The sequence below is a fragment of the Parasteatoda tepidariorum genome, chromosome 8 (genome assembly GCF_043381705.1).
Source record: "Parasteatoda tepidariorum isolate YZ-2023 chromosome 8, CAS_Ptep_4.0, whole genome shotgun sequence".
In the NCBI taxonomy this organism is placed as follows: Eukaryota; Metazoa; Arthropoda; class Arachnida; order Araneae; family Theridiidae; genus Parasteatoda; species Parasteatoda tepidariorum.
In genome coordinates, this window is record NC_092211.1 from 37,100,545 (window position 1) to 37,128,202 (window position 27,658).

Below are 27,658 nucleotides of genomic sequence, written 5' to 3' on the forward strand. Positions count from 1 at the left end.
ATATATATATATCCTCAGGAACTCAGGGATGTTTTTATGTTTACATTCTCAGAAATTAGACACTCGCTTTTGACATTTCAGTAGTTCTTGAGTTGTATTTCCTTATTTTTGAGAATCATATCACGTCGAAATCACGTGATGTGTGACGAAAAGCGAACTCGCAAATATATGACGAAAATATTTCCTCAACTCGGAACCTAATAGCAGTGCATTTTGATGGTTATTTAGAATGACGAAATAAGAATGAAGACTGAAGGATCGAAACTAGAATAACGAAATAAGCGAAATAACCGGACAGTACTGTGGTCATGAAGTTCGCCTCATATTAGAAAGATTTCGGGTTCGGATCCCACTTCGGGCATGGATTTGATTTCTCTCACTGCCCTTCTTGTGATGTCAAGGCATCGTTGATTCACCTATATGGTATCCAACAAAACGTAGTCAACAATACCAATAGTTAAAAAACATTGCCATTGTAAATATTATTTTACTTTTGACGAAATTTGTTTCTTAGAGATGTGACGATAGTTATTTCGTCACTTTGACAAAATATTCGCTCGGATCACATGCCAGGAAATTATTTCATCAAAAACGAAGAAAGTTTCGTGGAATTTGTATATTTATTTTTTTACAGTGGATTTCGGGGATATAGCATTTTAGTAAGATAATTAATATCGTTAAAATACATGTCTCTTTTATTTTATAGTGTTTGCAAATAAATATTTCTGAGAATACAATTATATAAAGAAAAAATATTTGGAAAAGAAATATCTATAAGCACATTAAATAATGCGTTTCAAATTATTGATAGATAAGAAAATCACTGCTAAATCTCGCAACCGGGATTCAGTTCTTTCTGGAAAATGAGGGGAATTACGATGTTTATTGCAGAAACGTTCAATGTTGATTTGTAAAGTGGAATAAAATGGAAATAAATTTAATTGCTATTATCTCCAAAGCAGTCCTTTATTTATTTCATTTAGCAGTTAGTTGGATCTCTAATTGATAGATTAAAGCACTATATTTTACGCCCTATTAGTCAAGAAAATATTGTTTACTTAGGATATTAGTGTATGGATACAAACATTAATGACGTTTTATTGAAATAATTTTATGAATTTCCTAAGAAGTATGCTGATCGTGGATTAGAAAAAAAACGCTTAGATTAAATCCTAATGCAATGTTTTTATTAAATGTCAATGTTTTTAAAAATGATGAAACAATAATAACAGATGTTATTTCGACTACTTTAAAAAAGTAAACAATATCAACTAATTTTAACCTTTAAAAAAATTAAATCCTTTTACCATAACATATCAAACACTTATTACTTTTGTGATTATGATAAAAAAATTTTTTTATTCTAAATGTATATACATATATCACTTTTAAAGTTAATAAAAAAATTTTAATCAAAAAGTATCAAAAAACATATTTTTTAAGTGATCTAAAGAAAAATAACTATTCTGCCGCAAAAACATGAAATGGATATATCTCCAACGATCAAAAGAAGAAACATTATTTCAGAAAATATGGAGAAAAAAAAGCCTTTTTTGAAATTTTTAATGTTTTATATTTGTTTATTGTTTCGCAAAGATCAAAAGAAAATTTATCATTTAAGAAACTTAAGCAGTTAGAGAACTTAAATATCATTATAGAAGCACTTTGCCTGCATCCTTATTGTTATAATAATGATTATAAAATTCGGTAACGTTGTTTAAACAGTATCAAAAAGAAACAACTTCTGGCGCCATGAATGGATAGCTGACGCCAAATGTACGCATAAGAATCATCTAAAGATAAGCATAAACTAGAATTGCTTGCAATTTCGCCCGCATGGAACAAACGGTAAAATTAATATAAGAGACGTCATCAGAAAACAGAGAGGGAAAGGAATACTGATAGCCTCCATTAGTGCTGTAAGATGATTGTGAAACATCTGGAGAAATTGTTTGAGTAATCTCTCTCAGACTAGCAAATTATATTTATGAAAGTAAATACGAAAATAAAAATAATGAGAGCCATTTTTGTGTATATTGATGGCAACACCAACTGTGAATAAGCCTTGTACATATCAAATAATTTTGATGAAAAGCAAGTGTAAATTCTGTGTCAAAAAGAAAGAAATTTATCAAACAATATAAATTTTATGTTATGGTATCATAAATTGCACATAATAACAATATACGTTGCACATAAGATTCTTGTAAACTTCCAAATAAATTTGTACATTTTATTTATTTGTGTTTGGATATATTTTTAAAAATTACATTTAGAGCTATTATTGCACAAATTTAGGTGATGTATATTTTGTGCGAATTTGGGAAAGGCAGTTTTATACAAATTTGCAAAAATTATTTTTGTGCGAATTCGCTGTAGATAATTTCTGCATAAGTTTTCCCAAGGTAAGTTCAAACGTATTTCGGTATTTTCGGTACAACAAATATACTTAAATAGGCGATAAACTAGGTGTTAAAAAGTAAGATTTCAAATACAAAATTAATCGTGCCGGCACCAATGTTTTCTTTTTTCCATAAAAAAAGGCAAATTATAACTCTTGTGGAGTAGGAATAAAATCCTGGTTACCAAATTCAGGAAATTAATGTTTGGTCTTTCTTTTCTTCGATGCACCTTTTTTTATTTAGAGTTTTGGCATTACAATACACAGCGCGTATTCCCTCTTCTCTCTGACATAAATCAACTTTTATTTCAGAATTCACTAGAATTTTAAAGAGACTATATGATATGAAGTGAAATAATTGAAGTCTTATTATACTGAACGTACGAAAAAAAAACTTACCATCAAAGGACAAATAAACATAACGAAAATAATAACGACGGAAAGTGGCATGAGCTATTGAAGATAACCTAACTAACTGATGACAGCAAAATCTAACACACACAGCGAATTTAGTAGAATAACTTAATTTCTTTTTAAACTCATCTTAAAAATCTACTGACAGTCCAAATCCCATATCCCACCAAGGGCAAAGTAAATATAGATTTAAAAGGGATCAATTCCTTCATTTGACAGGATCTAAAAATTTATCAGAATTTCGAAAATAAGAAAAAAAGAATAGATTTCGAACAAAAAGACGAGCTAGAAAACCTCAGATACGAGTAACTTAGAAGCCTTTTTTTTTTCAGCCCCTTTCTTTGAAAGACGAATAATCATTCGTTGTGTTGACAGTTCCTCCAATACTTCCAAATCCTTCTTTTCCTGTTGTGGTTCCATCTTCTTTCCCTTTATTCCTTTTCCTTTCACATACCGGAGTGGAGCTCATTTCTCCAGGTTTTTTTTGTTTATTTTCCCGTTTTACTCAAGTAGTGTCTCCGGAAAAGAAAGTTTCTATTCCTTTCATCTCGAGAACAATCACCTGTCCAAGAGAAAGTTCTCCTTTCTTCTTTACCATCATGAAGCTTTCTTTTTTAGAAGTAAAAATTTCAGAATATATGACAAGAATAGATAAGTTGCTCGAAAGTTTCTATACAGTGAATGGAAAATGTTTGTAAAAACCTCGTCTAAATCAATGCTTGCATAGCTTTGAGTTAATATATTTGTAACCTCTGCGACAACAACGATTCTGATGTTGGCAACGATATACTGAGCATGTCTCTTTGACAAAGAGACACGCTCAGCATTGTTGATTTGCTTTGTGCCATCTTTTTGCTGACTAGAGGAAGTAGAACGCCTGATGAAAGGTACTTTAATGCATATTTGATCCCTAAGATAAAGTCTAGTAACAAGTTTAGTGATTAATATCAGTTAAACATCAACAATTTATTTTGTAAATAGATAGGAATTTTGTAATGTTACTGAAAGATAGAAAACCTCAGAGTTTCCTTAAAACTAGCACTTTAATTTATCAGATTGCAGTGAACACTTTTTAAAAAAAATTCTGCTCTTACTCGAAAATTATACGGCTTATTACATAGATTTCTGAAGAAAAAAAAGAAGAAGTTAATGTTTTAAATCTACTTTTTTAAAGTGATAAATTTTAGCATCTAACTCAATTTATACAAGAGCAGTAAAATAATTTTAAAAATGAACAATATGGATATTTTGAAATAGGAAGAAAATGAAAGCATACAAGTCGAGAGATACAAACTATTCTAAAAAGATTCTAGATTTTAACAAGACATATATGACACAAATCTGAACCCAATAGAAAGATATAAATAACTATTTAAAAAAAAATAAGAACTAAATTTCACATAAAAGATAATAAATTAAACGAAATAACTTTGAATTTCAAAGAGATAATAATTGCGCATAAAAAATTATAAAGGGTCGATTATAGTTTTACCGGAAAAGAAATTAATTTCAAGATTTCAACAATAGCTTATGTTTAAAAAAGTTTTTTAACAAAATTGAGAAGAATTGCACAGTACTGAAGTCTTAATAAGTATTAAACGTTAAAATTATTTATTGATATTATTATTGTTTTAATTTTTTGCCATTGCACGTAACAATAATAAACATNACTACCTATAGTAAAATGTTAAAAGAAATTAAATTTAGTCTCACGAAAAAGAATTTAAAAAAAATAAATTTAAAAATATATATTTTTTTTAAAATTGAGGTTCAGTCTAATGATGAAATACTAAAAAAAGAGGATTAAAATGCCAAATAAGCACACTTTTAATTACGCAAATTAAATACAAAATTGTACAGTTTAATACTTCATATGCTGGTAGAATAAATAAATACTAAAAATACATTATTTTTTGTAGAAATACATTATTTTTAAGAATTACATAACGAAACAAACCCTTATGTAAATGAAAGTTTAGTACAAGATTATGTTTAGTTCTGTATAAAAAATACTCTGAAAAATTTCTTCCTTATCTGTAAATAAATCGAAATTATACTTAACAGTGCATTTAATAAAATAATCCAAGAATGTTTTAATCAAGATTTGTGATAAAGAATTAATACCTAAATTCGAAAGGAACACGAGACAATTTTTTATAACCGAAAGGAAAAGGAAATTTCACTATTACGAAAGTAACTTTGTTTATGTATTCTGCATAATTGTGTGGAACTATATACGAGATATTTGATCTAGATGCTCTAAATATTCAGCATTATCCTTTGAAACCGCATCCTTTCCTCTTATGTTTCTTTTCCATCTAAGAACGCTTATCTTACAGAGCAGAGATCGAGAAGTACGGTGCTGCCATCTAGCATGTTATTATAGTAGCTATTGATCGAGTGTTTTTATCTTTCTAAACAGTAATTTAGCATGCTTTCAATACTAAAGTTTTTTTTTAAAAAAAATTTCTGTTTTTTCTTTTCAGACCTCACAATTACATCGTTTAACTCATTCAGTGCAAAGATTAGTTGTAAAAATGAGTCGCCAAAGATTCGTAATAGAATAGATAGAAATTAAATAGTCAAATAATTCAACAAAATTATATTCAGTTATACCATATTGCAAAAATGGTGATTAAAGAGAAAAAAGAAATAACTTATTTACACAATAAGTACAATGCAATGTAATGCCATTAGTAAGAAATAAATATAATTTTGATATAACGAAAAAGAAAACATAAGATTTAGATATCTTTCTTTATTTCATATTGCACTGAATTACTAGGTCTAAAATTAAATTATCAGAGACATTTAACAATGAGTGTTATTTGAAAAGAAGCAAATTATTATATTTTTACGTTATTTGACAACTAAAAATAAGAGCAATTGCAATACGTACACGTTGCATACTAGAAAACGAATGTGAGAGATCGTTTATTCAATTTCTAGTATGCACGCAGCAAACAGTCTTTTTTTTTTATCACGTAAAATCTGAAATTCATAATGTGAGTCTAATATAAAAGACATTTGCCGTCAATCTTTTTCATTAACAACTAGTCAACATCTGAAATTGACAAACAATTCTGCGAATCGAATCGTCAATTATATCCTCCAACAGTCAATATATCATCTGAAATTCAATTAACCCACTGACTGTTCTGCTCGTAAAAATTCATATTTTAGTCTGCAGGCTTCTCTGCATAACAAAACCGGTTTTTCCATATTATTAGATAGGTAAATAAAGTATTGGGACGAAACAATCTCCCAATTTTGTCCATTTGCTAAACCACCAATGGGCAATAATAATTAAATTAATAAGATTTTGATGAAAAATTTCACTATACAGTAAATGCAATATGTATATTTGCTTAAAATTATGTATTAAATCTGCATTCTTATTAATAACAATTAAATTTGTTAATAATTTGTCATGTTCATTAAAATATTATACTTATTAATAAGTTTTAATAAATTGAAACATATTTTTGTACTATTTTATTTCAACTTGAAACAACAAGAATCCTTTAGCATAAAGCTCGAAAGCAATGTTGGCAATTATCACTATGCTCGACCAACAGATATGAACATATCTTCCATTTTTCATTTGAGATATATTAGTTGTAAATGTCTATCATCCACGTGAAATCTCAAATATAGAACAAAAGAAAGCGATTTATCGTCAATTTATTCTATTCTCTAACAACCTATATATTCCTCTGAAATTCACAAACATTTCCCTCTAATGAAGAATTGGTGAAGTAATACAAGAAGAAATACAACACAAAAATTGTTCGAGGTTTATAGAAACAATTTAATTAGTAATAATGCATCAGCACATACATTTTACTTTATTAAAATGTAAAATTTGTAATTACAATTCCAATTGAATTTTTCCATATCATACACTTGCAACAATTAACAATCTTTGAGTTCAAAATTATTGTTGGCATTATAACTGTGCTCGATAAATAAATATGAAAATTTATTCCACATTTACATTTCAAAATGTGAGTATCAAGATGTATTTCATCTAACACTCAAAATCTCAAACACATAATACCCAGCGAAATGATAATCATATATCGCCAATTTATGCTCCAAAAACCTACCCTCAACTAAAATTCACAAACGATTCCATGCACTAAGGAATTGGATGAGAAATACAACACTAAACAAAAATTATTCAAAGCGTGCTCCAAAACACAGCAAATAAAATTTAGAAATACACCAGCATATTATTCAGAGATGCCAACTGCTCCGGACACGCCAAATCAATTAAAATAAGAGTAAATAACTACAAAGTAAAATTTGCAAATATTTGACTATTTTTGCTTGTTCCAAAAGTACAATCGANCAATTGATAAACTACCACTTTAAAATATATATTTGCTGTCCGGAGCAAGTTGGCATCTCTGTATTATTTCCCTTAAAGTATGATATTTAGAAATTAATTTTTTAAAAAAGACGTTTTCTCTTTTCCTTATATCTTAATATCTGCTTGCAAAATTAACAATTCTCTGGCAAAAAGCTCGAAAGCAATGTTGCCATTATTACTACGTCCAACAAATAAATCTCGAACTAAGTTCCATTTTTAATTTCCGACAGATGCGTAGCAACTTGCATTCCATCTACCACGCAAAATCTCAAATACATAATACGCGACTAAACGAAAGCCATCCATCGTCAATCAATTCTCCAACTACTTATCCTCATCTGAAATTCACAAACGATTCCATGCACTAAGAAATTGGATGAGAAATACAACACTACACAAAAATTATTCAACGTGTGCTCCAAAATACAGCAAATAAATTTAGAAATAAGCCAGCAGATTATTTCCCTTAAAGTATGATATTTAGAAATTGATTTTTTAAAAAAAGATGTTTTTTTTTTCCTTATATCTTAATATCTGCTTGCAAAATTAACAATTCTCTGGCAAAAAGCCCGAAAGCAATGTTGCCATTATTACTACGCTCAACAAATAAATCTCGAACTATGTTCCATTTTAAATTTCCGACAGATGCGTAGCAAATTGCATTCCATCCACCACGCAAAATCTCAAATACATAATACGCGACCAAACGAAAGCCATCCATCGTCAATCAATTCTCCAACTACCTATCCTCATCTCAAATTCACAAACACTTCCACGCACTAAGGAATTCGTAAAGAAACTTTTCCCTGACAGTCATTGACGGTGATACCGAGAAAAATCGGCCACCCCGCACCGCAATATAACCGTTGGCAGGGGTCCCGAATACGTAATCAACTTCGAAATGTATCCCCAGTGCAAAAGGCCTCCGAAGTATCTCTCGGGAATAATACGATTTCATCCAGGAGGTCTCGAATTGCAGAATCTCTTTCCACAGTATTGGAAAGCCCAGTTGAAATAAATCTTATTTACGTGATATGCAGAGAAAGGTAAATAAATACTTCCAGTGGAATATCTTTAAATTAGGATGCAGATGAATTAGTAATTACTGAGTTTTCATAAGTTTAGACAATCGATGATTAAGGAGATTACAGTTACATTGGATTAAAATAATTGTCAGTAACTGGGTAACTGCAATTAGAATATACAATTTAATGGCATCATACACTGTTAAATATTCTGCATCAAATTACGGTAAAAAAAAAAGTACTAGCACCCTGAGTGGTGAAACTTTCTACGGTAAAATCCATTTTTACTGGAACATGTTGCGAGAAAAAAATTTTAACTACCGCAATTTTTACTGTAAAAATTATCGTAATCACTAAATCAGTCAAATTAAACAAATATTACAGTAAAAATTAAGCTATTATATTTTATGATAAAAATTGATTTTGCGAATGATGCCCCCAAAGTGCTTTATTAGTACTTTATACTGTAATTTAATTCGAAATTTTTTACACAGTAGGTGAGAAGCTTCTAAATATAATTTATCGCTATCGATTTGAAAACTTGATTTTAAATTTCCAGTAGAATTGCCTGAAACAAGAACATATATATTTATAGTTGTGAGAATAAATTCATTAACAAAATATGATTCGACAACATATATTACTACTGAATAATATGAGAAAACATTGGTTTCGTTACTTTACTAATATAGCTGTGTAAACTTTTAATTTAGCGAAAAGATGAATTGCTTTTTTAAGTTCAAAATATCGATATTATAATTCAACGTATCCGATTTTCATTGATAAATGTATCCAATTTAAAAAGGTAAAATGGATTCTGCGGATGATGCACCCAAATTACCGGTACTTTATACAGTAATTTGATCCGGAATTTTATTACAGTGTACGCATAACACCGATATAAAAAATGACAATAAATTGAACCTGAGTTATTAGAGAATCAAATCTGCATACTTATAAATTTGGGACTAGTTTATAGCTTTAAAATTTCAAGTAAACGTTTTCTATTATTTTGCAAACTTATAAACAGAAGCAGAATTTTTTTAAGTAGCTGTGAGATTTAACAAAGCTAAATTTAAATAAAGATGAACAAAATTATTTTAGAAATTTCGTNGATCAATAAAAAAATATATCACAACTATGATAATATGTATAATTAACTATGTTTTAGTTGAATTTATGAACTGTTACAATTGACCCCGTAAGTGGGGACAATTGTAACAAGTGCACGACTGTCAAAAATTGTTAATAACTAATATAATAATATTTAAAATCAGGTATTTAATTTTTTTTCTAGTAGAGGATAGTCTACTTTACTCGTCTGTCAATTAATACTAATAATATATTGGATTTTTTGTTAGTTAAAATAGTTAAGTAAAAAATGTTATAATTGACACCACTCTCCCCTACTTAAAATATTTTTCAAAAGTATTAAAAAATAAATATTTTTTAATTATCTAAACAAATATTAAAAATCCGGAAAACAATGAAAAAATATAATCTCCTCATCAGCTCACACGATTATATCTGTAAAAAGGAGTGCTTTCTAATATTGAATCAATATGCCCAAAGCAAAATATATCAATACAATAGTGTAAGGAGCACTCAAAAAATTTAAATGAAAAAAGAACACATTAAATAAAAAATATATATTTAAAGACACGCGGATGTAAAAAAAAATCGTTCGTAAAATTTCTAAGTATTAAGTACAACTTGTATCATAGTGCTAAACCAAATAACATTTGCGTTTGCAAGACATTGAAACTCAAACCTACACTTTGAAGAATTTTGAGAAATTAAAATATCACTTCAGAAATTAGAGGCGCAACGAGTATGCATTACTATTATTTAAACCATCTTTCAGACAACCTAATCATCATAACTAGTCTTGAATCAGCATCTCATGTTTATTTATTAACTGATTCAAGAACATTAAGTCGATTTAAATAAAGTTTAAGCTATTTCAAGCATTTGAAATGGCAATTTATAATTAAAATCTTTTAGTTAAGGTATAACTTAAATATAACTGCTTGAAAAGCTTTATATTTTAAGTTTTTAAACTAGTCGGATACCTATCAAGGTATCAGATTAGTTTCGACAACTTTTTTTTAAACTTTAATATAAAATTTTTTAAAAAAAACTACTTCATTAGTTTTGTTATGTGTAAAAAGATATAAAACAAGAAAAAAATATTATTTTTAAATACCATAATTATTATTATGGCAAATATAATTTTTAAACAGCAAAAATGTGTATATACACCAAACGCTTTCAAAAATTTCTATTACCTTAAACAAACAAGAAATTCCTTTGAGGATTTCATTTAGGAGGATATCAACTATGTTTTGAACAATTATATTAAAAACAAGTGCATATATACTGAGTTAGCGATCAATGTAGTTATAAGAGCATATTTTTAAAAATATCAGCACTCGTCTTTGCGAAAAAAGAGGCATAAAAAATAAAATTCTACTCTTTTTCTCTTAGTAGTTCACACTTTACAACATGTGTGCTATAGCTATAAACACTAGTGAAAAATTGTAAACAATTATTTTAAAAACATGAGATATCGTGTTTAAGGTGGGGCAAAATTTGTAAAAATATGATTTTGAAATAAACGCATTTCAATACTTAAAATCATAAGTCTACCCACTGTTATCACTTTGCGCAAAAGCTGATATAACTTTGTAAATAATTAAAGTACAAACAGAAGTAACGTATATTTAGAAAGCTAGAACACAAGAATTTCAATATTGCAATAAACTCAATTTCAAAAATTCTGCCTAAAATCATGTTTTTGCACTAGTCTTAAAATATTTCGCTATTAAAACCATTTAGATTACTGTAAGTTTAAAGAAAGACACAATAATTAAACACTACAAAATGTTAAAACTTATACTTTACCAAAACATTCTTTTTCATGGAATATTCCACGTATTCAAAATATTACAGATATTTGTCTTCGTGATGTTACACAAATTCTGAATAGTATAGATATTTTTCATAAACATAATACAAATTCCGGAATATCTTAGATATTTTTCTTAGACTTTTTACTCGTTCAGAAATATTATAGACCTTTTTATGGATATTTTTCCTATTTTAGAACATTATCGATAATTTTTTGAAAATTTTACATTATTATATATATTTTTTTAATATTGTTAAAGTTGTATCACAGTGGTTTTATAAATATCATTTTTATAAAAATTGTAATCGAGGAAATACTGTAATTAATGCTTTTATTATTTATTATGTTTTATTATGTTTTTATTATTATTTTATTCATTTTATTTTTATTTTGTTTATCGTGTGAATTTGGAACGATTAGAATGCTAGCACAAGTCTCCTGAAACGTCATCTGAAAAATTTAATGACATGAGATCATGAAATATTCTACGTATTACTCAATATTATAGATATTTTTTTCTTAGTGTTATACTAATGCTAGAATATAGATATTTTTATCAAATATTATATATTCCGGAATTATTTATTAATTATTGAATTATATTCGAATATTATATATTATTCCGGAATACTATAGATGTTTTTCTTAAACGTTTTACTCATTTAGAAATATCATAGACATTTTAATGTATATTGTGCCGATTCTGAAATATTATAGACAATTTTTTTGAACATTTTGCAATGTTATATAAATTATAAAATATTGTCATAAGTTATAGCATGGTGGGGTTTCAAAATCTAATTTTAAAGACATTTTATAAAAATTGTAATCAAGGAAAAAATATACCTTATTTTTCATTTAACAAAATCTTTACATTTGCGATCTGGTTAAAAATGACCAGTAAATAGATTTTTTTTTTCAATTTTGTTTATTGTTATGAATTTTTAATGCTAGTACAAAGCCTACTGAAAACGTCCACACAAAAATTTGATGACATGAAATCCTTTATATAATATAAAACGAGGAAAAAAAGCCGAGCTAAGCATTTTTTCCTGATTCCAAATACCAAACAAGGGTAAAGAGCAGGATTATATTATTTTTTCCTGTTTTTCCAGATCCCGATTATTAAGACGCTTGAAAATGTTTGTATAGCAAGTTCTGGTAGAAGTTGGAGGGAAACATTTTCCTTTTAGTGTTTCCGGTTCAAGCCTCTTTTGTTTATATTCCCTATCAGTGGATGGATTAAAAGGGAAAAAGAGAAGAGTATAGGGGAAAAAAAAAGAAAAGCTTGGTGTTGACGAATCGGATAAGAGATAGCTTTCCTGTATAGATGGTTTGAGATGGAAACCACTGGGAAATTCCTTTTATGGTATTTTTTTGTTTTCTTCCTGTACAGCAAGTGAATTATTTTTCGGAAATATCATGATTCATAACGCAATCAATATCTTTTTTCATTTAATAATTTTTAATTGTTATTTTTAATAAAATTTTGTAAAAGTGCTAGTTTTCGTATTTCTTTGTTATGGTTATATATACATTTTTAATGTATATATATTTTTATACAAAATACTTTATTATATATACTAAATTATATTTTAATATAGATACTAAAATATTTTTTCCAAAACAATAGTTGTTATATTTAGCAATAAATTCGAAAAACTGTTAAGTTAAATATTATTTCAAAATTAGTGTATACTATACTATTTAACTTTTAAAGTAAATTATATAGTTAAAGTAGCTTATGACAACTTAAATGGAAGGTATTCTCATCCGCTATAATGTCATATGTGTCATAGTGTCACATGTGTAATTGTACACAAATGTATTTTAACACATTTTTTTCGGATTTAAGAACCATCTCCTGTGTGTGGTTGGATGGTGTAGGGGTTAGAGCCGTATATCGTCCTCCGAAAGCGAAATTACGTTAGAGCGGAATCCCACAAGTTCTCCATGTTCAAATCTTGAAACCGACTGGTAGTAAATCATTCTTGTTGCCACTAGATGGCGTTCGAGAAAAACAGTTCGCTTATCTTTTACTAAAGTTTCTTTTTTTTTATCGAGAGAAGCTTAAGATTTATATAAAATACATTAAACAAAAGTAATTGAAAAAACTAACCTACCTCTGATACACATACGAAAAAATATAGCAACTACATGACATCAGGAGAATGATATTAATTCTTACCTACAATTAAAAAATAGAATATAGTTAGACATAGTTGTATGTAAAATACTGTTTTTAATCTAAATAACTTCATATGTGTTTATGAAATGTTAAAAAAAATGTTTAATTCGTAATAACTACTTTAAAAAAAATGTGAAATTCGTAATAAGTACTTTTAAAAATTTTTTTAAATTCGTATAAAACAAATACAACAGTGTATAAACTGCAATTTAAAAAAAAACACTTTTAATAAAAAAAAAATAATAATAAAATGATGATTATTGTAAATTTCAGTAAATTCAAATAAAATTGTCATAAAATTCATTCAAATACAGTTAAATAAATTTGCAGATATATTTTAACTTATTTTATTAACAAAATTAAAAAAGTATGACAGGAATGCATCAGTATAAATAATATACAGCGCCTTAAGGCTTATTTTCGAGGTTCTGTACTCACACTATTTTTTTTAAAAATTAAATTACTATTTTTATAACTGTTATGAGCATGCAACAGTTATTTATGACTGTTAAGTCAATTTTAGCCTATCTTTACATCTTTAGACAGCGCCATCTATGATTATTCTGAAATGGCGCTAAACGTCAATAAAAAGAAAAACCACAGTTTGCAATCCAGTTTCATAATATTTAAAAGTTTACTCCAACGCTACATTATTTCGGTTCCTAAAGATTTTTAAAAAAATGAGAATTATTCATTGATTTTGACGTTTTAATCCAGGTGGAAAAATCTAGCCTGATTGACAATTTTTTAAAAACAGTTTAATTTTATTTCAAACATTGTTAACTTATTTTACAGTGAATCCCAGATAATTATTTACACAATAGATTTAAACACTTATTCATTAAATGAATGATATAAAGTTAAGAATCTATATTTTTCACCATCAGAATATTCAAATTCATCTTTTATTTTACAGTTCAACATGGTCATTTTCATCTTTAATTAAACTGTGACATTAGAGACAAACAAACGATGTAGATAATTTAACATAGATTTTAAAAATAGTTTCGTCCAAAACTATTTTGTTTTAAGACTATTAAAATAGTTAACAAAGAACTATTTAAACATAAAAAAATGCTAATTGTAAAATACATTCAAATGTAAAATATTTTATCGTGAATTTTCAAAAATGTACAAAAAAAACTCTTATTCCTGTTTCATCTTCTTTTACTTGTATTTCTTCGAAACCAATCCAAATTTAAAATTTTTTGAGGAAAAATAATCTAACATTTTATTATTCTTATTTAAATTTATAGTCTAGTAATCGATAGCTGGTCGAAAAAATCCTTAAGAATCTTTTTCTGGAAGAAAAAAATCGTGATAGAAAAATTAAAAATGATATTAGCTAAAATTATTAATATGTTGTACAAAACAGTAATTTACTAATAAATATGTAAATATTCGAAAAATTGATCCATAATCAAGCTTAAAATATTTACTACTAATTACCAACAAAAAAAACCTTAATGTGCAAAACAAAACTTCATAAGCCCTTAACTCTATTTTAACCTCCGCATCCAGTATTTCTCCTAAACCCAAATTCACATTCTTTCCTGGAATAAAAATATCTAACGCTTTAATATTCTTATTTATATTTATTGTCCAATGTTTGTAGTTCATTCCAGGAATATTTCAGCAATTTTCATAGCAGCTATCTTAGATTTAAAAAAGGATCCATCGGTTTTAAGATCCCGGTTCTACCATAATGCGTTCACTCTTCTTCTTCATTATCCGGAAAAAAGTGGAGCCAGACAAAAACAGGAAATCTCTTGTTACTGTAACTTCAGTAAGCACTATTAAGCTGCGAATTCCTCCAGGATAAACCGTAATGGGCAGCAAAGCCTTAGAACTGTACCAAGCTTTTAAAACGGGATATGCGTCTTTCTTTTGTAGCACTTTAAGTCCTTTTTTTTACTTCCTTTTTTTATTTTATCTTACTATACATTTATCACTTTCTTAATTTGAGTATTTTTTTTCTTTCTTCTTTAAAGAATAAAAATAACAGCCGCATATTTTTTTTTAATTTTGTTCTTGAACCGAGCTATCTTCAGCAAAAAGAAATACTATAGATTTAAATTATTATTCGTGGTTTATACGCAGGTCTGTATTAAAATCTTTAATGTAAAATACGCATTTATTTAAAAGTTTATCATTTTTAACGTAATAAATTTGTTTACAATTTCATTATAATCATGGCAGTGATCAAATGTGGATAGAGTATACTTTATTCTACTGATGAAAGGAACAAAACAACGTAAATAATGCACAAAAATACACTGTGAGAAATTCATAATCAAGTTACGGTCAAAACTACTGGCCCTCAAGGTGCCGGTACTTTTTACCATAAAATCCATTTTTACCGGAACATGTTACAGGTCAAAAATTCTAATATACCGTAATTTTCACTGCATTAATTACCTTAAAATCCCTAAATGACTCCAATCAAATAAAAATTACTGTAAAAAATACGGTATGATATTTTACGGTAAAAAAGTGGATTTTACGGTAAAACGGATGTTACAGATGATGCATCCAAAGTTCCGCTACTTTATATCGTAATTTGACGGAGATTTTTTTTACCGTGTACAGAAACGGACATACTATAGTTTCGATTCTATAAACAAGAGTCTTCCTCAGTGGAAAATTGAGGAACTGCAGAAGAAACTGCGGATTCTTGTCTATAGAACCTAAACCATAGTAAGCCAATTTCTATAAACAAGTAGAGAATTGCGGAATTAGGGAAGTACCTTGCTCATAGAATCGAAACTATAATATTTTCATTTCCATAAACGAGAACCTTCCTTAATGGAGAAATGAGGAACTAAGGAAGATACCTGTTTATGGAATCAAAACTTAGTATGTCATTTTCTATACCTTTTACTTAAGCTTTATTCACGTCGTTTTATTAATTTAATAAGCTGACCGTTTAAAAAATACACATATGTACACGCTGCTACTTATTTTCATTCATTCAGACGTTTAAAATACACATACATAGTGTTTGGTAATAACTGTGGTAATACATGTTTGTAAAATCCTGATCAAAACTTTAAACATTAAGCAAATTAATTTTTAACTAGAGAATATTCCACAAATTAGAAGTAGAATTAACCAAAATGTAATGAGAATCACACTAATCACAATTGGAACTAATCAGATTATAATTAAAAGATAACCCATACACCACAAGATTATTTGAATTAAACGGAAAATTAGTTATTTAGTGTTGGTAACGAAAAAATTTTAGACAGTTAATAGTTTAGGGTTTGTAAAAATGTGATACTACAATTTAGAACAACGCATTTAAATAGAAAGCCCCTGAAACAATCCAACTACTGCGTGAAACATTTTATGGTTGTGTTTCGGTGATCAGAATTAGCCCCCTAGTTTCTGTAATTTAGCAGCATTGGTTTTCGTTCCAAGGAATTATTGAATTATTTGAAGTCAACTCACATCCACCCGTGCATTTGGAGGAGGAGATTCAGTGCTTTATCAACAAAATTGAGCCATTTTTGTGCATAATGGTCAAGGAAAATTGAAACAAAAATGTGCGCATGTGCCAGCAAAGCCGTGGTGGTCATTTCCCATGCTATTCCCTATATAAGACTATGTACTTTAACTTTCAATTAAAATGTATTTTAGAAAAGAAATGAGTTTCCAATTTAATTCAAGTCTTATGTAAATTTCAGGAATTCATTTTAGAATCATTTTTAAATAAATGTTTAAGTAAGGGAAAAGATTAAAAATAAATGAATCATTATCGAGGTCAATAACTTTTGCGCAATTTCATTTCAGCCATAAGGAACACTTTAAACTTAAATTGACGTAAAAATTTATGCACAGTATAGTATAACAATATTTCAAAATTTGTTAATGTGGACTACACATTCATTAAAGATTCTCTTAGATTTTGCAAAGAAAATATTTTTTTTCTTAAATTTATAATAACAATGTCAATGACTAATTCTAATTAGCATTTACAAATGCATAAATTTACAAATTCATAAACGCTGCAATTTTTTTTCATTAAGACCTTATTAATCCATATAGTGTGAAGCGTTTATCATCAGTAATTCGGTACAATTTTTAATATATAGCGTTAGATATATTTTCTACGCTGAACGGATAAGTAAAAATTTATTATTCATAGCTAAACTTAAACTTCAAAACAATTCAGGCACGTTTAAATAACAAAATATATTTTGTACTGTTTCTAAAAGAGAATTCTGAAATTGTATCTTCTGTCGAACGTTGGCAAAAGAACGAAAATTTAATAACAAGTTGTGAAAGATTTTGAATATTCACAAATTATTCATAAAATAACATTACGTAAGTTACACCTGAACAAAAAAATGTCTAACACAGAAGAAAAATAGACTTATTTTTAGGAAATACTCTTTCAACCTTCCAATACAAGAAAGTGATTAGCAAACGGCAGAACACAAATAATTAAATATGGATAATTATTAAGTATTATATAACAAAGGCAAAGTGGCTGATTGGTTGTGCATCATACTCCCGTGTCAAAAGTCAGGGGTTTTATCCTCGGCAAGGGTGACTTAACCTTTCATCCCTTCAATGGCTCGATAAAATGAATGCCAAACATGCTTGGATACTAAACACTGGGGGTTTTGCGTTAGGCTGACGAATCGACGGGAACATCTACTCCGCACCCAAGGGTCAAGAAAACCAGGATAGGCATATTAGGCCTTGGCCTTCCATGGACTGTCGCTCCACTAAATTTATTGTATATAACTTACTACTTTAAAAACACAATATGACGTATTATTTACATTTTAAACCAATAAGTTTAAAAAATATATATATAATAAATAATAAAATGCAAGTGATTAAACATTTGACTTGCGTTGTAATCAATTCAAACATAATTATGAATTATATAAACTTCTAAAATAAACAATATGAAACTGCGCCTAAACCAGTCGACTGTTTATTTATAAAACAATTGTTTTATTTTTTGTTTCGTATGGCAGCATTAATTTTTAAGTGACATTTCTGCAGCAGTTTTGGAATATAAATTACTTTAAGACGAGGACCGAATTAGTTTGTTGCTGAGGCATTCGATTTTGACGCCAAGCACCCAGTAATTTCCAATTAACTCAAATTTAAGTAGTTAGCTCATCTACACCATCAACTTTCGCCAAGAAATGGGGATATCTTCTCAACACACACACATGCAAATTAGAAAAGATCTCATTTTTCCTTCCATTTATTTTGGCGCCATTTATTTTCACGCTCAACCTGGTATATTGCTTTTTAAATAGAGAAAGCTTCTCCTGAAAATTTAATTAAGCCTCTGAAATCGATTTTGAGACTAGTTGTTGATAGGAAAAATTGCCGTTCTCTTTTCTCATGAAAGCTGTAAATATCTACTTCAATTAAAATGTAATTAATTTTGATAAAGCAAATACTTATAAGATAGATTCACACAGCCTTTATCAGAATATACAGTTTTTTCGAGATTTATCAATTAATTCAGTCTCCGTACAGAAAGTTAATTGCATTAAGTGATTTTAAAGCTTTATTTTCCACTGAAATTGGTTAAAATGTTAGAATAGTTTATTTTTTACTGTTTGAAGAATTTTTCTCCCTTCATTTTAAACATTAAAAATATTTTATTTATTCAACTGCTGTAATGATTCCAAAAATGGGTTTTAAATTTTTAATAAAATAAACTCCTTTAAGAATTTATGAAGTTGAAATTTATTTAATGATATCTTGTGGAAATGGGGTTATGTGTTTTTTCTTTGAGTTTGAAACATATTCAATAAATATAATCAGTTTAAACTATTCTGCTATGCTTAACGTAAAAATTGGCTTATTCAAATTATGTTATATGCATTAAGTTTTCCATGCATCTAAAAGATTTCAGACATATAGTTTCAGTTTATAATTCTTTTTTATATATATTTCAATTGAAATATATTATCGAAATAAATTGAATGCGGTTTATGAATTCAAAAACACAGTTTTACTTTATTATGATAATCTAGTATATAATTAAGTCATAAAATAATATAGTTATAAATTTAATGCAACGGTAAAATAGTTTACTCAACTAAAAAAGAGTGTTTTTTTAAAGAGGAATAATTTGTCTCCTGTGATTTTTCCACAGCGGTTATTCAACTTTTAATTAATATCCATTAATTATACGGAACTGTTAAACTTAAATATTATTTGAATGGTTTTAATTATTAATATATTTTGAACTTTTTCCTTAAGTTTGAAATACATTTTAATCAATTATGAACTAGACTGTTGTTTTCGATGGAGAAAATTAAGCTTAAAAATGCGCATATTAAATTTATTTTGTACGCATTAAAAATATATACAGCTTAAAATTTTCAAAATATAATTTTACTTTCAGACAAATTATGATAAATTTAAATAACACCTATTAATTAAAAATTTATAAAAATACAAAATTTTGGACTAAACGACTAAAATTTTGGAAAAGCAATAAAATAGAAAATCGATTAATAAGAAATATCATTTTACTTAGAAAATATATAATTAATATAATTTATCGTTAATCGTTACAAAATGAAAGAATAGTTGGATTTGAAAAATAATCAAATATTTTTGGGTAAAAATGAAACTTAGGAATACATAATTTGTGACACAATAAGCATCCATAAATGAAAATTAATTTTACTTCTTCACAGTACATAACGATAGCCCCGATATCATGTATCAGTTTACATTGAAAACAGTTCTTATATCTCTATATATCTTTAAAAATTTTGATATTTAAATTTAGATTTATATGTCTCTCGTATTTTTTTTATCAATTTTTATATCTTTTAAAAAAATCGATATAAATGTTAGATTTTTATCTCCCTTTTATTTTTTATTTTTTGAGCTATTTTGTTACTTTTGACATCAAGTCAAGCGCGAGCTTATAAAATTGAAATTGTAAGAAAGATAAGTCTTTCTGCAACAATGAATGAATAATTATTGTTTATAAACAATAATTATTTTTAGTTTTAAATTCTTTTATAAAAAATTCAATTTTTAATTTTGTTTATAAACAATTAATAATGTTTATAATTATTTTAATTAATAATGTTTATAAAAAAACTGCATAAAACACTTAAAATTGCAATAATTTTCAAATGAATAAGTCTTTTGAAAAAAGAAAACTCGTTATAGTTTTAATTCAAAATGGTGCACATAAAATGTCAAGTCTATAATTGCATTTCAACGAACCAACCTTAACACGACTTCAACAACAAGTTTAACAGTCAATAATTCTTGAATTAATAATTGAATCTTATTTTTTTTATCTCATCGTACCACTTTTATATTTTTCTACAGACATTTGTAGTTTTAAGTTCTCAAGTCATATAGATTTTGAGCAGCAAGGCGAATCGAAACGTAAAACAAAAATAATTGAGAAAAATATTAGCAAATAAAAACACTTTAAATTAACAGCACAATAACTTTCGATCAAATTGGAATTTCGAAAAAAAAAAAACTTTGTGTAAAGTTCGTCAAATTATCGCCGATTCAGCATGGAAAACACTAACTGCATTCTTGCAGCCTGAGGAGCCGCTTGTATAGTACTTTTTCCAACAAGTATGGCAGTTTTAAAATTCTCGAATTAACTATCGAATGTTCATTTTTTATTCTATCTTAACCTGTTGTAAACTTTTTATACACTTTATACCTTTTAAAAAATTCAATTGTAAGTGGTAGGACACAACTTTATGTTTGGATGTAAGGGGGTTGGTTTGCCTATTTTTGTTTTCAATATATATTTCATGGAGTGAAAAATTAACAAAAATATGCTCACTTAATGTTTGAACAGTCCCTTAATGATGACATTAATTATTACCGTATTACAAAACAGAATAATATAAAAATTTAAAATATGCTCCCATAAACTTAAAACTTATGACTCCTTATTATCCTTATTTTAATCTGTCTTCAAGAATCACTGATTAATATTGAAACATTTTATATGCATTAAAAATTTAATGCAGCATAACATTTTCTAAATATAATTGCATATTATTCTACTTCAATAAATATTGCAATAAGCTTAAAAAGAAATAACGTCGATTGCTTTGTGGAGTTCGTTGACAAAAGCAAAACAAAAAATTTTAGATATGCTTCTATAAACTTAAAACTTATGACTCCTTATTATCCTTATTTTAATCTATCTTCAAGAATCACTGATTAACATTGAAAAATTTTCTATGCATTAAAAATGTAATGCTGCATAACATTTTCTAAATATAATTGCATATTATTCTACTTCAAGAAATATTGCAATAAGCTTAAAAAGAAATAACGTCGATTGCTTTGTGGAGCTCGTTGACNACGAAGCAAAAAGAAGATGGCGTTTTTCGTTTTGGCAGTAGATTAAATTGACGCGTCAGCGATAGCATCACAAAATTTTAGCATGTTCATTATTTTGATTGAAAACATTACCTGAGTTACTTAAGATCTAGTTATATAGTTATCGCAGTTTTTTCGTTTAAAGAAGCAATAGACATTAATTTCGTTTCTGAGAATTTTAACATGCTAAATAAAAAATTAAAAAATAACAAAAAACAAAGATGTTAATTTTTATAAATTTATCGTCTTTAAAATAAAGAAATATGTCATTTTTTTCTAAAATTATCGCCATTTTTAAAATACGAAGCAAAAAGAAGATGGCGTTTTTCGTTTTGGCAGTAGATTAAATTGACGCGTCAGCGATAGCATCACAAAATTTTAGCATGTTCATTATTTTGATTGAAAACATTACCTGAGTTACTTAAGATCTAGTTATATAGTTATCGCAGTTTTTTCGTTTAAAGAAGCAATAGACATTAATTTCGTTTCTGAGAATTTTAACATGCTAAATAAAAAATTAAAAAATAACAAAAAACAAAGATGTTAATTTTTATAAATTTATCGTCTTTAAAATAAAGAAATATGTCATTTTTTTCTAAAATTATCGCCATTTTTAAAATACGAAGCAAAAAGAAGATGGCGTTTTTCGTTTTGGCAGTAGATTAAATTGACGCGTCAGCGATAGCATCACAAAATTTTAGCATGTTCATTATTTTGATTGAAAACATTACCTGAGTTACTTAAGATCTAGTTATATAGTTATCGCAGTTTTTTCGTTTAAAGAAGCAATAGACATTAATTTCGTTTCTGAGAATTTTAACATGCTAAATAAAAAATTAAAAAATAACAAAAAACAAAGATGTTAATTTTTATAAATTTATCGTCTTTAAAATAAAGAAATATGTCATTTTTTTCTAAAATTATCGCCATTTTTAAAATACGAAGCAAAAAGAAGATGGCGTTTTTCGTTTTGGCAGTAGATTAAATTGACGCGTCAGCGATAGCATCACAAAATTTTAGCATGTTCATTATTTTGATTGAAAACATTACCTGAGTTACTTAAGATCTAGTTATATAGTTATCGCAGTTTTTTCGTTTAAAGAAGCAATAGACATTAATTTCGTTTCTGAGAATTTTAACATGCTAAATAAAAAATTAAAAAATAACAAAAAACAAAGATGTTAATTTTTATAAATTTATCGTCTTTAAAATAAAGAAATATGTCATTTTTTTCTAAAATTATCGCCATTTTTAAAATACGAAGCAAAAAGAAGATGGCGTTTTTCGTTTTGGCAGTGAATTAAATTGACGCGTCAGCGATAGCAGCACAAAATTTTAACATGTTCATTATTTTGATTGAAAACATTACCTGAGTTACCGTTCAAATTCATAACTGTCTGCGGATCTTAGCATTTATTTGTTAATATTTTATGACGAGCAAAATTGGTTTCGATTATTTTCTAGCTATTTTCATTGCCGAAGCAGTTCTTTTCAGAAATTTCCTTGATTTTGATTAGTATTTGTGAGTTTTATTAGTTATCTGTTAGTTGTATTTGTTAACTTTGTCTTCTTTTTTTTGGTATTTATTTATTTACATATTTTTTAAATTCAAAAAATTTTGTTCCAAAATTATTCTAGCATTATTTATATGGATTTTGAGAGTTTATTAGTATGACCTAAATTAAGTGATGGTAGTTCAATATTTAATAATTTGTGAAAGTTGTATTTTAACGTTCACGGTTACAAATAACATTTTTTTCCGGAATACTTAAAAACTTTTTTTTTCCGTTACATAATAACGGATATATATTTACATATATTTGATGCAATTTCATATTTTATTTTAGAATCGAGGTTTAACAATCGACCCGTTTGGGGGTAGGCTGTTCTCTTGGTTTCAACCCAGGGAGCAAGGGAACTCCTGAATTAAGTATTAGGACATATTAACTTCCTTGGGGGCTTTTTATTATGAAACTAACCCACATTTGCGTTTCTTGGAGAGGAAAAGTACCCAAACCGTTCACGGTAACAGGACGGGAAGGAAATTCGAACCCATGATCCGTCTATCACTGGGGAGATAATACGGCAGCACTGTTGCCAGTGAGACCCGAGGACAGAATTCTAATTATCTAGCCATTTCTATAAGATAAGAGTCAAGATTGTCTCATTTGGAGATGCGCCCTTTCTCCCGTCAACCATAGAGCCTCGATATTTGATGTAACTACTGACATTTAAACAAAAAAACTTTTCATATTTTGCTAAATATAAGATAGAAAATAAGTTTGATGAACCTACATTAGTTTAAATTAGAAGCATGCATATGGGAACCCAGATAACCCCATTATAATGTTATTTCAGTCGTGATTAAAAATACAACGAATTTAAATGTCTCGCTTGTTTTTATCAAGCATATGTTTTAAAAAAAACGACAACTTCAATGCAATTTTTAAGGAAAACTATTAAATTGATTTTTAATAAATATTTTTTTTAAGTCCTCCATTTTTGTTGAATATTTTGAAAACATTTACAGAAAAATGAGGTATTTTAACTCATTTATCTAACAAGTTTGGCCTAACCAACTTTAGTGATAGAACAGAAATGTAAGGAAATAACTGAGTAACTCAGTTTTTATGAAGTATGAGTTGGTTGAAAAAATTCCACGTCATCTACAAACCACGGCCCGGGAAGAGTTCACTGAATCAATTGTATGAGTATATGAAATCCTCTTTTATATCTGAATTGCATATCAGGCTACTTCATTCCCAAACACCACCTCAATTTTGCAAAGGAATAAAATGAAGTGAAATAAACTCACCAACTTAATGCATAACAAAACTAAAAAAAAAAAGAATTCTAAAACAAATTATCAAAGAGCAGAGGTCGCCATAGCAACGCATGCAATGACGACGCGTGCGCACTGATTACTATTACTCTTGAACACAGTTGAAAAGAGTGATGAAGTCCAAATAAGGTGCTCACGCCATTAAACCCAAAACAACACCCATTTTGCCAATGGGTAATAAACACATTTATTTTAATTTAAAGTAAATCAGTAGATGAACTTGTGAAAAGAAAGCGTTTCTAAGGGAATCAATCATTAAATATGCTTAGTTTGAAATAGGCTTAGAGTTTGAAGCAAGAATGCCGCTGAAAACTCAAACCATAGAAAAGTATTTTTCAATAATTTTTTTAGTAAAAACCTAATACAAAGATAGTTTTCCAAAATGGTATAATTTCTTACAAATCTAAAATTTATTTCAAGTTTATTTTGTTCAATATATATGTATAATTACAAGCAGAGCTTGGTGTAATTAAAGTGAAAAACCGGTAAATGAAAATAACTATGTTTTCTATTTAATAAAAGTCGTAAAGCACAATATATAACTATCACAATGAATAAGAAAATCTTTCACAATGTATTCGGTGTTTTAATTATATTTAATTCCAGAAACGGGCAATAAAAATTGTCATGATTTTAATATAAAAATGATAAAATATTAAATTAAGCCTTTCCCAATACATGAAAAAATCAAAAAACTGATATATTTTTTACATAAAGTTTTGAAACTTTTACAATGAGAAGAATCGTCACAATTCATAATTAAATATATTAAAACTTCTTCGATATGCAACCTGAATTCTATCCTGAAATTCTTATCATAGTTACCCAAATAACCAAAAAAAACTATTTGTAACATCTGACTTATGATATTGGAAAATTAAAAACGCTAAAAGCACGATTAAAATCTTATTAAATCAGAACGGTAAATAAAAACTGTAACAATTATAATTGCAAATCAACACTTAATTTGAATTTAATAAAGGCTCAAGCAATGTTTTCGTTTATTTTTTATAACTCTTTTTCAGTCACGAGTTTATTTTAAATAGATACTTGGCATTTTTTATTCAGAAAATAACGTGCCATATTCATGAACTATTTCATGCATTCTTTAAAAAGCAATTATGCCACTTTCACGAAGAAAAAATAAAAATAGTAATAGGAAAATTATAAGTACTTTTTTTTAATCATAGAAACAGAACTTTTTATTCCTAAAATCAAAATTCCTTCATGCATACTGCCAGGCAAGTATAAAAAGCAAAAAAACACATTTAATATAAAAAGTTTTTTTTTCAGTAGAACAAAAAACTTGGCGTGAAATGCCAAACGATTGTTTGCTTTATTTTCACGAAAGAAAGAATGCCGCTGAAAACGCAAACGCTTTTTGCATACGAAAGTAGTGTTCTTTTTTTATTATAAATCTAGCCCGAAGAAAGTTCCCCCAACGGTATATTTTTTCACAGTTTCTAAATTTACTTCAACTGATGTTTTGAAAAAATACAAAATAAATGAAAAACTTCACAGGCAGCGCTTTACTTAATCAAAGTTCAAAAACGAGTAATAAAAGTTGTCATGTTTTCTATATAAAAAAAATTCATAAAACACTTTAGCTTGTTTCCTATCGTCGAATATTTTCAAAATAAAACAATTGTATTTACTTACGCTATTTTGCAGAGTTTTAAGGTTTTTTTGCTGAAGGCTTTTGCTTCTTCAAATTAAAATAAAAAAAATTCTGAATTCATATTTTCTGCATTAATCCCGTAAAGTTAGTTCTCAAATTTCGCATAACTTACAAAAAATTTTTTAAAAAAAGATCTGAAATTCTAAAAAAAATGCTTTTCATTCTATTCAAAAACAAAATTTTAAAAATGAAAATATAAAACGATAATAAACTCGTTCGTGTATTAATCGTTTGCGCAAAACTTGGGAGCTCTAAAATTACATTTTCTGAATAATCAGATCAAGTTGGCTCACAAATTTATCAGGACCAGCAAATAGTCGAACTTACTATCGAACTACAAATAGTCAATCAAAATCGTACACAAGTAGTAAACTTACAAACAATCCTATTTATCGCATAGGAAAAGATATCTGTTAATCAACAAAGGTGAAAATACCCGATTCTATTAAAAATATGTAAATTAAAAGTTAGAAAAATATACTACAATTCAGTTGTGTAATGATCATTAGCGTGAAGAAGAGCTTAAAGGTAGAAAACGATACTAGCAATATGCCATTATAAATCGTTTGCAAAACAATTTTTTCATTCTAGTTTTTTTCTTTTCTTAAAATCTAGTCATTCATTTCAATGCATTATTTGAGTTAAAATAATATAAATCGATATCATTAGATTTAAGTCTGTCATATTAAGTTTGTAAATATAATTATTTATTGATTATTAGAGCGAAATTAAGTTATTTCATTCTTTTTGATACCAAAAGTATTAAGGTAGAAAACGATACTAATATTATGCCATTATAAATCATTTATAAAAAATGTTTTCATTCCATGTTAGTTTTTATTAAAATCTAGTTATTCTTATCAGTGCACTCTTTGAGTTAAAATAGTTGAGTTAAACAACTATAATTCGACGTCATTACATTCAAGTCTGTAAACAGCACAATTTTTTGAGAAACAAACTTTACCATATTTCTTAACAAAAATATAATGGTATAATTTTCTTTCAGATTAATACTACGAGAACCAGCCTGAAGTCAAATATTCATTGTTGTAATAAGAAAGACAAACAATAAATTTTTCTTTTATGATGACAAACAAATATTTTGTAATTTACTATTCGCGATCGCAACGCTCGAGTACGCCGTCTAGCGGGAGCCTGTAAATATCGGACATTAACTTAATACAATCACATTTTCTGCCATCAAAGTCATTGACTGAATCAGACGCCATTTTTTAGCAGCAAATAAGAAACAAAATTTCCCTAAGGAAAAGGCCGAAGAACTTGAAAAAAATCTCCAGAATATTAGTAAATCTTTCAGGAACAGAACACGCCAAACATTTGAAGAAAAATTCCTCAATAATTTTTAATTTCTATTATCAACAAACTTGCAACTGATGACTTCCGATTTCGGATACTGTTACAGATGTGTGTATTAAGGTAAAATGCATTTCTTCTGTCTT

At 27.5% G+C, this 27,658-nt stretch overlaps 1 protein-coding gene across 3 annotated transcripts in view; it reads right to left on the minus strand.

The window, feature by feature from the left end:
* The window catches only part of LOC107449243 (irregular chiasm C-roughest protein), a 248,491-nt gene that overhangs the window by 91,134 nt on the left and 129,699 nt on the right, over positions 1–27,658 (minus strand). Inside the window, exon 1 of one of the 3 annotated variants that reach the window (XM_071184650.1) lies at positions 13,250–13,309. The exons of the other annotated variants lie outside the window; for them this stretch is intronic. Within the exon in view, the coding sequence (XP_071040751.1) occupies positions 13,250–13,262 (13 nt within the window). The 5' untranslated portion in view covers positions 13,263–13,309. Of the gene's footprint in view, positions 1–13,249; positions 13,310–27,658 lie in introns of those variants that run through there. 3 annotated transcript variants of the gene reach the window in all.